The 15,457-nt window shown below is 39.1% G+C and overlaps 1 protein-coding gene across 2 annotated transcripts in view; it reads left to right on the plus strand.

Moving 5' to 3' along the window:
* The window catches only part of TBC1D32 (TBC1 domain family member 32), a 40,678-nt gene that overhangs the window by 4,903 nt on the left and 20,318 nt on the right, over positions 1–15,457 (plus strand). For both annotated transcript variants that reach the window (XM_072136730.1, XM_072136731.1), the window contains exons 6-17: positions 1,534–1,659; positions 1,940–2,018; positions 5,177–5,274; positions 5,354–5,415; positions 5,743–5,878; positions 6,445–6,504; positions 8,036–8,132; positions 9,800–9,937; positions 10,120–10,212; positions 10,432–10,574; positions 11,298–11,422; positions 14,576–14,777. In XM_072136730.1, the coding sequence (XP_071992831.1) occupies positions 1,534–1,659; positions 1,940–2,018; positions 5,177–5,274; positions 5,354–5,415; positions 5,743–5,878; positions 6,445–6,504; positions 8,036–8,132; positions 9,800–9,937; positions 10,120–10,212; positions 10,432–10,574; positions 11,298–11,422; positions 14,576–14,777 (1,359 nt within the window). The remainder of the gene's footprint in view (positions 1–1,533; positions 1,660–1,939; positions 2,019–5,176; positions 5,275–5,353; positions 5,416–5,742; positions 5,879–6,444; positions 6,505–8,035; positions 8,133–9,799; positions 9,938–10,119; positions 10,213–10,431; positions 10,575–11,297; positions 11,423–14,575; positions 14,778–15,457) is intronic.

Raw genomic sequence — 15,457 nt, forward strand, 5'->3', positions numbered from 1 at the left:
CTCAAAGTTTACATATCTCCTGAAGTGCAGCTGTTACTTTCTCCCCACAGGTAGGGGATAGCTGTGGGGGCACTTACTAGATTAAGGGTTTCTAAATTATGGAGTACTTTCTTAACTTCCTTTCTATAATCTACAGACAATAATACATGCTTCATAAAATACACAGTCATACAACAGCTTACTGCTTAAAGGGAACCTGTCACCAGGAGACCCATTTTTAGCACTCCCCCAGTCCCCACAGAGCATAGTACATACACTGCCAAAGTGTTTTTGTATAAAAAATAGGTTTTACAGAAGAAAAATATATGTTATATTGTACCTTTCATTAGCATCTGCTGTGTGACTAGGCAGTTGCCAATTGGGAGGGGCTGGAAAGGAGCAGTTCCCCCCCACCATTGGGAAACATGTGACCTTTTCAAATATATGAATAACTCCCAACACTCGGGATTGGCTGTAGAGAAGCAGGGGGCGTGGCTAAGCTCAGTGATGGGTGTTTTCATATATTTGAAAAGGACACGTGGAGGAGCAGTTTCCCAAGGGTGGGGGGGAACTGCTCCTTTCCAGACCCTCCCATTGGGCCACTGCCTAGTCACACAGCACATGCTAATGAAAGGTACAATATAACATATCTTTTTTTTTCTGTAAAACCAATTTTTAATCCAAAAACACTTTGGCAGCATATGTACTATACTCTGTGGGGACTGGGGGAGTGCTAAAAATGGGTCTCCTGGTGACAGGTTCCCTTTAATACATGGATACAGTAACAGAAGTAAGTTTAACTCCTTCACACTGTGCTTTATGAAGAGGGCTCACATACTGTATTGCTATATAAAAATGCAATATACTGCAATACAGTAGTATTGCAGTATACCGTCTAAACAATCAGACCGTCTAGGGTTAAAGGACCCTAGAGGGTCTAAAAAATGGTAAAAATATTTTAAAAAAATTTGAATTGCCCACCTTTTCCTAGAACTGATATAAAACGTAATAAACAGTAAAAACACAAACATTATGGGTATCGCCACGTCTCAAAATGCCCAATCTATCAAAATATAAAAACCGTTATTCCTTGCGGTGAACCCCATAACCGAAAATAGCTCCCAAATGTCTGGAACGTGGCTTTTACACCTTTTACATCACATAAAAAATAAAAGTGATCAAAAGGTTGCACAGTCGTTAAAATGGTAGCAATGAAAATGTGAGCTCATTGTGAGCTCCACACTCCAAAGTATGAAAAAGTTATTAGCGGCAGAAGATGGTGAAACCATTTTTTTTTCATATAGTTATAGTGTTAAAACCAAACTTTCTACATAGTACCAGAAGCAAACTTACTACAGAGTTACAGCAATGTTTTGGGTCATAACAGAGGTCTTTTCAAATATTACATAGTAGATTTATAAATGATTCTTATAAGATCAAATGTCCACCACTTTATTAATTTATTAATTAATTTTTCAACAGTAACACCAGTAGAGAACATAATGCTCAAATAATTGAGGTTTCAGTTGATCAATTTCCATTTCTTTTTAAAAGTTGCGGAAAGAGGCCATGCAAACCTTGTGTTCTGCTCCTCCATCAGACGTTCTCAATTGTGAGTGCTGGAGTGTTCTTCATAAAAATCTGACATTGGCTCTGGCAGACCCGGATTCCACATTCACAGTAAGAATGTTTAAAACCCAGTAAAACCAGTTTTTCTTAGTGGTATGTGAGATAACTAAATTGGTTTAAGTCATTTAAACAAGGAGGCACTCATTTAATTGTCATGCTTACCATTCTCTTACTCTCAGTGCTATTGACTCTAGTAGTTCCACCTATACCTAAATCGATGTCATTAGACTGAAATATGTGCATATTAATTTTGAGGGATTGTTATTATGGCATTTAACAACCCATCTATAGCTTCATTAAAGTAGCCAAAGTAACCACTCTTTGTTTTCAGGAAAGAATCTTACGCTTTTATGCTAAAACATTTTCTTCATCTCCCCTGAATATGGCGCGAGAAGTCTACACCAGCTTGGGTATGCCCCTTTATGATGAGGCTCCACATGTTTTAATATTATTGCCTGCCAGTAACAAATGTGTTTACAATTTAAAAAAATGTATTTCAACTGGAAAACTCGAAAAAAGAAATCCACAGAAGACCTAGACTTTCTAACCTCTACTGTAAACCTTAACGACCTTAACGACCCTTAACGACTTGGCCTTTTTTAGTTTTTTCACTTCCATTTTTCACTCCCCACCTTCAAAAATCTATAACTTTTTTATTTTTCCCACATAAAGAGCTGTGTTATGGCTTATTTTCTGCGTAACAAATTGCACTTCGTAGTGACGGTATTTAATATTCCATGGTGCGTACTGGGAAGCAGGAAAAAAATTCCAAATGCAGTGAAAATGGTGAAAAAACACATTTGCAACGTTTTCTTGTGGGCTTGGATTTTACAGCTTTCACTGTATGCCCCAAATGACATGTCTACTTTATTCTTTGGGTTGCTACGATTATGTGGATACCAAATTTGTATAGGTTTTATAATGGTTTCATACATTTAAAAAAATTAATTCAATAAAAATTTAAGTAAAAAAAAAAAAATAAAAAAAAAATAAAGCCTCCTGTACAAAAATTTTTTTTTTGATTTTGCTGTATTCTGGCGGCAGTAACGTTTTCATACTTTGGTGTACGGAGCTATGGGTGGTGTCATTTTTTGCGACTTTTGATGGCGTTTTCATTGCTATCATTTTTAGGACTGTGCAACCTTTTGATCACTTTTTATTAATTTTTTTATATTTTCCAAAATGGCAAAAAAATTTCTGACTTTGGACGCTATTTTCCGTTACGGGGTTAAACGCAGCGAAAAACCGTTATTATATTTTGATAGATCGGACATTTTTGGACGCGGCGATACCTAATGTGTTTATGATTTTTACTGTTTATTAATATCAGTTCTAGGGAAAGGGGGGTGATTTGAATTTTTAGGTTTTTTTATTATAATTTTTTTTTTTAACTTTTTTTTACTTTTACTTTTACTATTTTTCAGACTCCCTAGGGTACTTTAACCCTAGGTTGTCTGATCGATCCTACCATATACTGCCATACTACAGTATGGCAGTATATGGGGATTTTACTCCTCATTCATTACAATGTGCTGATAGCACATTGTAATGAATGGGTTAAAACGAGACATCTTCGGGCCTCCGTGAGACCCGAAGCTGTCATGGCAACGGATCACCGCTCCCCGTGACGTCATCGGGGAGCGATGATCCTCGGCAAGATGGCGGCGCCCATGCGGCGCCATCTTTCTGAAGCCTCCGGCAGCATTGCCGGCGGCGATCGTAGTGAAAGCACCCGCGATCGGTGCTAGCACCGATCGCGGGTGTTACCGGTAAGCCTTTGCTGCAATGACTTACCGGCTATGGAGAGGGCTCGGCCCGCGAGCCCTCTCCATGCACCCGGACCCAGCGCGCTCCGTAATAGTACGGCGCGCGTTGGGAAGGGGTTAATGGATGTTTACCACCATATTATGTACAGTCTAGGGCAGTGATGGTGAACTTTTTGGCAGCCGAGTGCCCAAACTGCAAGCCAAAACCCCCTTTATTTATCACAAAAATGAAAGCAGTAATTTATTGCTTACTGTTCCTCAACAACATTCGATCATATTGGACTCCTGAGGACAAGATGGAAAATTTGCATCATTTTAGCTTCTTTCCAGTGTCCCTCTGTACTCAGAGTATTGTGAGGCCAGCAGAAGTTCCTCCAAAGTTAATTCGGCCCTGTCTACTCATTCTGCATCTTCCTACATTCCCAAGTAGCATAGTAAGTATCACTTTAATATATGACTGAAAGCAGCATCTTTAAAGTTGCTTGGAATTGCAGGAAGATTCTTTGACTCCTGTGTAGTGTGCTGGGGCGATGGTCCGGGTGCCCACAGATAGAGCTTGGAGTGCCGCCTCTGGCACCCATGCCATAGGTTTGCCATCACTGGTCTAGGGAATGGGGGGACTTTTTTTTACAATTTTTCTGGCATATTTAATAGCAAAATATTAACTTTGTAAAACAGGCGGAGGTGCTCAGGCTCTTGGCTTCCCCAGCTTTTAATTTATGCACGCTTCCCCCACTGAAAGCCTCCTCCTGTTGTTGACCGGGAAACTAGTAGAGAGCACACGTCCCACTCTCTCCATGCCCTGTATCTGACGTCATCGGATCCTAATTCCCCAGCCTGGAGTAGGAGGAGGCTTGCAGCGGGGAAACGTGCATAAATTAAAAGCTGTGGAAGCCAAGAGGCACTCTGGTGCCGTCAGCCTGAGCACCATGCTGCTTTACAAATTTGATATTTCGTTATGAGAAAGATGCCAGAAAACTTGTAAACCCCCCCTCCCCCATCCCCTAGACAGAACGAGCAGCCTAATTAGGACACTCTACCTCCATACCTCTGATGGTAGATGTCATTTAAAGGAAATCTACCATCAATATAGAGCATGATAATCCAGGCACTGTGACTGTGGTAATCTTCATATATATACGTTATGTGTTAGAAACTTCCCCCAGTCCTCTTCCTCATGTAATATAACTGCAGTACAGAAAGACCTGATGGAGCAGGGGGAGGGGAGGCAGTGTAACAGCCTGTCCAGTTACTGCATGGTGGGGCTCTAGTAACGCCCTCAGAACCCTTTCAAAAGTTGATTTTGCAACTAATAAATTTACTACAGTCACAGTGCCTGGATCAATGAGTAAGTGTCCCTGTACTGTTATGCTTGATTTTTGATGGTAGATTTTATTTACGTCATCATTAAAGGGGTTTTCCTGGGGTTGAACATGGCTGCTTTTTTGCTGGTATTGTAGCTCTGCCGTAAAGAGATGAAAGGAGCTTAGTTGAAATACCATGCACTACCCATGGTCAGGAGCGGAGCCATATTTTTCAATCTCTGTGAAACCCACTTTAAAACAATCACATCCTAATGAAAGTAAGATTACTCATCTTTTTCGGGTCCCAATATACTCAATCTACAGAGTAACAGAAAATTGAAATGTTAAACTATTGTGTGTGCTCCAGTGGCAAATTCATTAATTATTGAGCTTTTATTTGTACACATTAATTTATAATGCAAACATACATGAAGAAAATGTAATTTTCTAGTTATGCATGTATTTGAAGCAGTGTATTTACTTTTTTTTTTCTTTTAGCCAAACATTTGGAATCATCATTTGTTTTAAGCCATAAACCAATGTTATTAACTGGTATTGACATCAACAACCCTGAAGTTGTCAGAACACTGAAAAAGGTGAGGCTATATGCTTTTTCCCTGTTTATGTATATTTTTTATATTATTTCCCAGCCTTAATCTTTGAGTTTTTCTTTAGATTCGCCTTTTGAATGATTACCAAAAAGAAGTTCCGTCTTTTTGGATCAGACATCCTGAAAAGTAAGTATCTTATGCTGTCCTCCTCAATATCCAGTAAATAACAAGGGAGGACATTATCAAAATCATGTCTGAGCCATGTGTTTGCCTAGATGTTATAAAACCTCCCAGCATAAAATGTACACTTGTTGTTAGGGCTCAAGTTTACTTACACAAAGGCCAAATTAATGTCCTCTTGACCTCCACAGGGCTAATATGTGTTATTATACCCTTTTTGCTATATAGAAACTTATATAATGTAGAATTGCACTAAAAAGTATGACATTTCTCATGACTTCTTTTAGAACCCCTTTTGATTAGATAAATCAGTGTAATTTTTCCTTGTGCTAGGTACATGGAAGAGATTATAGAGAGCACATTGTCTCTGTTATCCATAACTCAGGAATCAAGCTCACAAATGCTCCTGGATCCAGTTTTTTACTTGTCAATGATTGATACCAAGGCTGTGTGGTTCAAGAAATGGATGGTAATTTCTACAAGAACATATGTTGCAAATGTGTATTCAGTCATTTATGAACCAATTCTTACCAGGGAGCAGTGTTATTGACCGACAACTTCAGCCTCTTTAATCAAATCCCAATCCCAACTGGGGATTGGTAGATATAATGGAGGAACCAGGCTGTTATCAGCCTAACCTATTGTATCTAGTGGGGTCTAGAGGAATAACCTGCCTGCTTTTACCTGTGAAAATTGAGCTTAAGTATGCTATGTTTCACTCTCTACTGCAATGCTTGAAGAGAGCCACTAGGTCAGCCACGGTATAACATCTTCTGTTAATAAGCCTGTGTATATAGGAAATATACTTTAAATAGTGTAACTTAATAATTATTTTAATGTAATGCTAAATGGAATCAAGCAGGTGTTACCATACATTTTAATGCAACTCCTGCACAAAAAAAAAAAACAATGCCAGCAGAACTCGGATTGTTTTGAGATTTTATTTATGATTTCTAAAAGACCCACATTTACTTATGCCGGTGTGTTTAAAGTATAAGAAAATATTACTAAAGAATTTTGCTATTTTCCCTCCAGCATGCCTATTACAGCAGGACTGTGGTATTGCGGCTTCTTGAAAAAAGATATAAATCTTTGGTGAGTGTTAATAAAACTGCCTGTAAAACTCAATTGGGGGAGTTTAAAAATACAATTGGGGGAGTTTAAATGACATCTACCATCAGATATACTGATAGTAGACTACTTACCTATTTGTTTATCTATTACTTACCTATTTGTTGTTTTTGTTCTGGTTTTATAAACTGTTTTCTCTATATCCTAGAACAGCTGCATTGTGAAAAAATAGACTTTTCTTATATATATCAAAATGAGCTGGAAGTACTCAGCAGACTCAGAGGGCTGATAATTTATTTGCGACCCTTGTAGCCTCTTCCCGTCCATGTATTGCTCAGACTTAAAGGGGTATTCCGGGAATATGAATGTCTGATACATTCATTTGTATATATCATGGGTTTTTGTAACAAAACTCAATGTCATTAGTCACAAAATGGAGCTTAAATACTTTACTTTTATGATTCACAAAATCTTATGGCCTCTCTAAACTACACATCCCAAGATCCTTTAGTTCACAGTAACTCCTCCCTCTTATGCTCTGGACCCAGTGATGATCTAACAGGTTTTTTGCTCTGTTACCATAGTAATGATGTGTAACTGCCATCCTGGCACATCACCAAAACACTGGTCATACTGTATGCACTGCAACCAATTGTCTACAGCCAAACATAGTGATGATCACATGACCTGCCATGGCAGTTGCAGGACACTTGATGTGGACATGTGACCAGCGGCCATGTTCTGTCCCGTGTCTTCTCCGCGCGGAGGAAATTAACGGACTGGTTAAAGGGCCGGTAGCATTTTAATTCTTCATTACAGGGTATGTCAACAGCATTTTTCTGCTAAGGGAGCAAAATTTTTAATAACTAATTATATATTAGCTTATATTTTACTGACTCATTTGTATATGAATTATGCTTATTCCTGGAATACCCCTTTAATGTCACCCAACAATCTGCAAATCTTGCTGAGACTTTACTTTAGCCAGCTTGATAGAAGTGTGGCCGTGCATGCATGATATTTGCAGACTGCCATGTGTTGTTACCGGGAGTCTGAGCAATACATGGGCTGGACCTGGCTACAAGAGGCATTAATAAATTATCAGCACCTCTGGGTGATTCTAATATTTTGTACAAGTCTTTTTTTTTCCACAATGCAGTTGATCTAGTAAAAACGGCTTAGGAAACTAGAACAAAATACGAGTAGGCAAGTTATAGGAGTCTACCATCAGTATATCTGATGGTAGATCTCCTTAAGACTGGTGTTTTAAACAGCGTCTCAGATCTATTCAAAGGCTTCAGATCTGACCAAACAGATTTCAACTATAGTCTCTGCCAGTTTTCCCGTGGAGACATGGTAAATATGGCGGCCTGGGCGTTCACACCCTCTTTTCTGCCTGAGATTGGTAGATTTACATGACTTCTCTGCCAGAAAACAGGCAGAAAAGGCTTAGTAAATCTCTCCAATGTGTTAATATACAAAGTTGATTTAACTATGCTGGAGGTACACTCAAGAGTACAGGTCTGGACAATGCAGTTGTTGTGCTTTCTTCCAGATAATTGCTGCCATTGAACAGTGTTTCTGTTACTATGAGTCTTCGCAGTCAGGAACTGATGAAAATACAAAAACCGCATCTTCCCAGCTGTATCCTGGTGAGTATCCAGACTGTACAATTCCTGACAGGCAGCTGCAGCCAAAGCAACATTGGTGTGCATTGAGAAAATCATTTTTCCAGTAGCATTTTATGTTTTTTGCACCTAGGAATCCTAGTGGAGAAAATTCGGATAGCTATATGCCATAATTGCTAAGACATTTGTTCAGAATCTTATTTTCTTTTTAAGTAGGGTACATTATACATGAATCAAAGTCTATGAGCAACTGTCTAACTCAGCGACTGTCTTCTAAACAAGGGTTCTTCTTTGCTTGAGCTAACAAAGAATAATCTTCATCTTAACTTCACTATCATTGTACATGGCAGTGCAAAAGGGTTATCCAAAGGAGAAAATACATAAAGGAGAAAATATCTAATTATTATAAGAACCCCTGGCCCATTTCCACTCCAATGACAAGCCACTTCCTGTATATAAGTTTCCTGCAGTCTGAATTAAGGATTCAAAATATTGGAATCAATTGACACACAAACTCTATGGTAAATGACCAAAATAAATTCTAACACTAAACCTTTGTTCCTGACTGAAGAATTATTCCGCTATACACTTATAAACTGTTATGGATGCTGAAGCATTTTCCAATTTAGCATGTACAGAATTATTGAAAGAATTGTTGAAAACTACTGTGGTCGTTTGCATAAGTGCTAATCACAGTATCCAAATTGGTAGATTTAATTAATGGAAAACTACCATCAAAATCAAGCATTGATAAACCAGTGACGCTTGCAAATATTATCCATGGCCTCCATCCTTATAAAAGCAATTTTTAAAATGATACCAGTGAGCCAGAAGGGCTATAGTCTATAGCAGTGATGGCTAACCTATGGCACTGGTGCCAGAGGTGGCACTCAGAGCCCTTTCTGTGGGCACTCAGGCCCTCACCAGACATGACTCCAGGTATCTTCCTGCAGTCCCAGACAGCCCAGGACCTGCTGTGCACAGAGCTATTAAAGTGACAGCTCTACCTGGGACTATTTTCTGCTTTATTGGTGCCTCAGGGTGCTGGTATCAATGAAAACTGTGTCAGAGAAGGGAGTATAAATCACAAATTAAATTTCTGTGTTGGCACTTTGCGATAAATAAGTGGGTCTTTGTTGTAGTTTGGGCACTTGGCCTCTAAAAGGTTTGCCATCACTGGTCTATAGCTTCACAGACTATTACTCTGTGCAGGAACCCGTCTCGCCCTGCTCACTCAGCACTTCTCCCCTCCCTCTGCCTACTGTAATCTCACACAGTGGAAGGGTGGAAGTGCTCTTGCGGAGTGGAAACTATAGCACAGTAGGGCTCTTTAGCTTAATTTTAAAAGTTGATTTTAGAAGGAAGGAGGACATGGATAACCAATATAAGAATATTACCACAGTCACAGTGCCTGGATCTAGGAGTAACTGCTCCTTGTTTATCATGCTTGATTTTGAGGGTAATTTCCTGGATAGAGATATCTAATCCATGTGTCCTGCACACTTCACATTCTATCTAGATCAATAGATGCCATCACTTCCAGAAATGGCGATGAGATCTCAGTAACAATGGAGAGCACTACATAAATTAAGTTCCAATTCATTTTTCAAAATATCACACACATATTAGAAAGTATCATATGTGAAAATATAATGCATTTTATTTAGTTAAATGTTTTGTCTTCCCTCCAGGCATAAAACAGAAGACTTTCTACTCTAGGAAAGAGCTGCAGTATTTGTACTTTGTTCATTCGCTGAATGTTCTTGGAAGGTTATTGATCTATAAGAATGGCAGAAAACTGTTCCCCATAAAGTTAAAAAACCACAAAGGTAACCAGAAATTATGATGCAAAGCAAGTATGAAGATTTTTGCACAAATGCAAATTTCATATACAGATGTATCTTGTATGAAGTTTTCATCTGTGCAAGGAAGCTTATGATCAAATATATCAGAGAGCCACACAACATATTAGATGGACAGAGATTTTGGCATATATAATTTTGTGTTTCAGAATTGGTGACTCTGTGTGACCTGGTTGTGCTGTTCACCCATATTATGTTGTATTGCCCAAATGGCCAGAAAAGAGCACTTGGAGCTTATGCAGGTAATGACTGTCACATTTTGTAAAATGATTTTTAACTTAAAGGAGATTTTGACAACCTTCCTATTAATGACCTATGCCTTAGAATAAGCCATCAATATCTGATGAAAAAGAAACAAATCCTCAAAAACATGGACAGCATTTGGGATCTCTTGATCAGAATTAGTTTATACACAATTCTATTATAAACCCTTTGTAATGCAGAGATGTTTGCACCCATAGGCAGCTTTGCTCCAGCACATCTAGCTGTGGAAGTTCTCAAAATGCTTTGTGATAGAAAAGAGTGTGCCTGTGAATGTCTGTACACCGGGGCTGTTATACAGAGTCTGCTGTCTCCAATACAAAAGCTGTTGAAAGGAAAAAAGGTCAGTGCTGAGAATCATTCCAATTCCATACAGGGTTATTTTGCAGCAAAGCGGTAAAACATTTGCTGTTCCTCACACCTAATATTTGATGAATAATAATTTAAAATGTCAATACCATTTCAGTTATTTTTTCATTTTGTTTTGGGTGTGGTTTTGAAGTATCTTCTTAGCATTACATGAGCTTTGGCAAATGTAGTATAAATTCAGGACTCTTCCATCTTGATACATCCCGCCATGATTTATGTCCCCTCTCCTGTATACTGTTAGACCCCATGCAATTGTAAGAGCTGGGTTACTGATGCAAGAGCTGAGTGAAGGGCTGCTAATAAGTCATTTCCAAAGCTCCATCTGTATTAGAGAAGTTTAGCATTCAGGATTTTAGATTTTCATGTTGTTGAATGGCTGTCATAAGCTTTCCCAGACATCAATGACCAAGAGAGACTACTAAGTGGCTTATACTACTAAATATTTCTACTGAACAATATGTATACATTTCTTTCTAAACCAAAATAATTACCTTAAATTGAAAAAAATGTCCTAACATCGTGTCTGTTGAAGACATGAGTATATCCACACCCTCTGCTCCTCTATAATACCTTATGTTATCAGCCATTACTATTACAGCACCAGAACTCAAGGACTCTACTAGGAATATTCAGATCCTGGTGGATATGTATATGGTTGGTGCTCATTTAATATATTTTATGACACATTTCTTTTCAGGTTCACCAGAACTGTAATGAAGGAACACTGACTTTTCTTGCTGATATTTTGGCCAGGATTGCCTCAAATGAAGCAGGGCTCACTCTACTTCTCTATGGAGATAGGACTGAGTCTACCAAAGACAGGTATGTTCTGCAGCAATGTTATTCAAAAGAGTTTTTACTAATTAAGTATATAGTAATTTCCCCCCACTAAACTAAACCGATCCAATATAAGTATATGGCTACACTGTCTTGGCTCTGGTCAGTCTTTTGGCATGATATTGTCATACCATATATTAGCGTGGATGGTGGTGGCGTAACACGACCCCAGTGGGCCCCGGTGCAAACTTAGAATCGGGGCCCACATATGCCTTAAACCTTGCTGCCAGCCCCACCCGCACTTAATACTTCAGAATACACCATATATAAACTCCACAGACATAAGCACACATGCACTACATATGCATAACACATTATTATCTATCTATGTGTATATATATATATATATATATATATATATATATATATATATATATATATATATATATACATACATACGCTACACATACAAATACACACACACCATATAAGAAACCCTCAAATATAGGTGCACATAAACATATATCCCCATACCAATTCCCACATACCTGTACAATACTAATAATATTGTAGTAATAAATACACCACATACATAAATATATACCAGCAGGGAATATACTGCACATTACTATACAGCACCAAAAAATCACTGCACACCAGGGCTGCCATGCGGCAGATATAGACATTACTTATTGTATACATCCGTCATAGCTCCAACCTTCTGCCTCTGATCTGTCCAGATTTTCATCTTGGTGGCTCCTCACAGATGACTATTCTTCTTCATCAGTTACAGAATTTTGATAATTTCTCCGGCTGTGACTTAACGCTACAGAATATTCACCACAAGCTCTCGGCAGCACATCTCAAACTGCATCTCTAAGAACACCACAGTCACTTACAGTATAATTTCACATAAGATAAAAACTCTTGTAATTTATATACTGTTAAACAGCAAAAACATCCTCTCATTAATGTATGTTTACTCCTGTTCATTATTATTTAGCAAAGCAAGACCCCACATTCATTTACATGTAACCCTGCTATCAAGGTAGCAGAACAGCTCCCCCACCAAGCAATATGTAGTCAGCAGTGTCTCAAGTAACTTATATGTAGCATGGCAGCCCCTCTTACTAATTAATTTAGTTAGTACATTGTTCAGCAGCCCCCAGTTATAAATATTCGGTCAGCCTCCAATTGTCCAGCAGTCTTCTGTTATAATACAGGTAAAATGTAGAAATTCCATCGCAGGCTTCCAAAAGGTGTAAAATAATTCTTTATTTGTGCATCAGCAAGTATACATCGGATAGAAATACATGGACGTGGAGCGATCAATGCGTTTCGGTTACCTTAGTCAATACGCGTTGATCGCTCCACGTCCATGTACTCCTATCCGATATATATACTTGCTGATGCATAAATAAGGATCATTTTAGACCTTCTGGAAGCCTGCTCTGGAATTTCGACACTTTTACCTGTGTTTTGCCCTTGCCTTGGGCGTTCTGGGGCGCGAATCACCGCTCGGTTAATCAGGTGGAGTATAGCAGAGCTGACTCCATTATTATACGGTTCAGGAGCCCCCCTTATAGTTTACCATCTAGGAGACCCATCCCAATAATATATAGTACCCCCCCCCCCCCGTTATAATATTCTGTCTGGGAGCCCCTTAATATACCTGCAAGGAGTGCCCATCCTCCCTCTTATATAGCCCAGGAGCCATTATTCCCTGTCCCCTCTTATAATATAACAGAAGCCTTATATTCCCCCCCCCCCATTACATGCCAGTAGCCATTATTACTCCCCCAACTACCCTTATTACATAACAGTAACCACTATGTCCCACCCCCCTTATTACATACCAGAAACCATTATTATATCCCCCACTCCCCTTATTACATACTAGGAGCCATTATTACCCCCCGTCTCCTTATTACATACTGGGAGCCATTATTACCCCCACCCCTTTATTACATATTAGGAGCCATTACTACCGCCCTACCCCCTTATTACATACTAGGAGCCATTTTTATCTCCACCAGCCCCTTTATTGCATACCAGGAGCCATTATTACCCCCCACCCCCTTATTACATACTAGGAGCCATTATTACCCCCCATGCCGTTATAACATACACAGAGCTATTATTAACCACTCTACCTTATTACTTTATTACTCTTATTACATACTTTGAGCTATTATTATCCCCTGCCCCCCTTATTAAACACCAGGAGCCATTATTATTCCCCCATCTCCTTATTACATACTAAGGGCCATTTTTAGCCCTCTCACCCCCTTATTACATACCAAGAGCCAGTATTAACCCTCCCATCCCCTTATTACATAATGGAAGCTATTATTATCTCCCTCTCCCATCTTTCATACCAGCAGCGCAATAGAAAAAAAATACTCATCTCCTCCTCTGGCAACGGTGGCGAGAAATTGTCTTCTTTGCAGTGCCGGCAGCATAATGACATGGGGGGTGCAACCTCAATCATTATGCTCCTGGGCGGTAGATATATTTCAGTGAAGCAAAATCTATGCCATATTCTTTTCCTTTCTGCCTTAACTCAAATAGCCCATAGAAACGCGTACGGTATGTCAGCCTGATCCTTCCGTTGGCACACCTTGTACAAAACGGGAGTCCTTGCATTATACCAAAATATGATGCTAGGAATTTCTGTCTGCAGGCAGGACTGCAGAGTCACCACTGTAACTGTTAATACAGTGCCGGCACTGAAGTCCAGCCCAAAAGGTGAAAATGGGTTTACGTTAATAGCTAAAACTGGATTGTTAATTTGCACAGCTGTTTTTAATATTCAAATGTATCCCCTTTTCCCACTATTCTAAAAATGACTTGTAGAAAGGCAGATTTCTTAGGTATAATCTAAGGACACCCCAAATCTAAAATCATAATGACTATATAGTCTGTATCATGGCAGAATAAAAAAGGTGTGCATAATCTGTCATCCAGGAACAAGCGCTGCAATTTGAGTTACTACTGTAGGTTTCCTACCTTTTAGATCCTCACCAGTTTGCATAAGTAGAACATGAAGAATTATTGCCAACATCTTGGGAATAAAAGCATTGATAAAAGGAGACATAAACATAATTTTCATATAATCCGTTATTTGATCTTGCATGTCTCATTCTAGTACATGCTTGTATGATTCCATAGTAGTAAACCTTGCATCTGTCCTTTCAGTACTGCAGGTGCCCATGTGATTGCCCAATTTACCAAGAAACTTCTCAGTGATGATATTGCCATTTTAACAGAGTCAGATCTACTGCCTGTCCTGAAAGGATCATTCTTATTTGTGTGTCGTCAAATGTACCAGACTTGTGAAGGTCTCCAAGTCTTAGCTCCTTACCAATTGCATGTATGCATTGCTGAGGCCTGGAGAAAGGTAACTTTCACTTTTATATTTTTTTTCATAGATACAGTGTTTCAGTTTCCCACAACCTCAACCTAGACTGATGCAAAATACAGTAGGGAGTTGGTAGTACATGTCTAGTTTTCTTTAATGTACTACAATTCATTCTACAGGGTAGCTGAGTGTTTGAAACGTACAATCCTTGGGATATGGTTCTCCATATGTTATGACCCTTCAAAGTGTGTTCTTCTCATTTACTGTCACCATGATCTGCAGTCCATAGTGTTTTGTAGGAGTTTACTGTACACTTCCTTTCCAGTAGTTTGGGACTCTATATGGAGCACACACAAAGCCTCAAGCATTTGTCTGCACTCCCTAAATGCTTCAGTCATTGCTACACTGTTATGACAACAGCTACCGTACAGAAAATGCTATTTCAGAAGCATGATCTCTTCAGAAACCTCCTCTCCTCTCAGCGCCTTTCAGGATCAGAAAGGTTAAAGGGAATGTGTCAACAATTATGACCATGCAAAGCTGCAGACGGTATTGGGTAGCAGTCCTAGAGCTCATACCTTTCTGTGTATTGTTAGTAGTGACAGGACCATAAAACATGAAGCTATAATCCAGATTTAAAGCTCTTTGGCAAGCTTTTCAGCATGAAGAGCTTTCTGCTGTATGTACTGTCCTGCTCCATAGCCTCTCTCCTCTGCTTC

Source organism: Engystomops pustulosus, chromosome 2 (genome assembly GCF_040894005.1).
Source record: "Engystomops pustulosus chromosome 2, aEngPut4.maternal, whole genome shotgun sequence".
In the NCBI taxonomy this organism is placed as follows: Eukaryota; Metazoa; Chordata; class Amphibia; order Anura; family Leptodactylidae; genus Engystomops; species Engystomops pustulosus.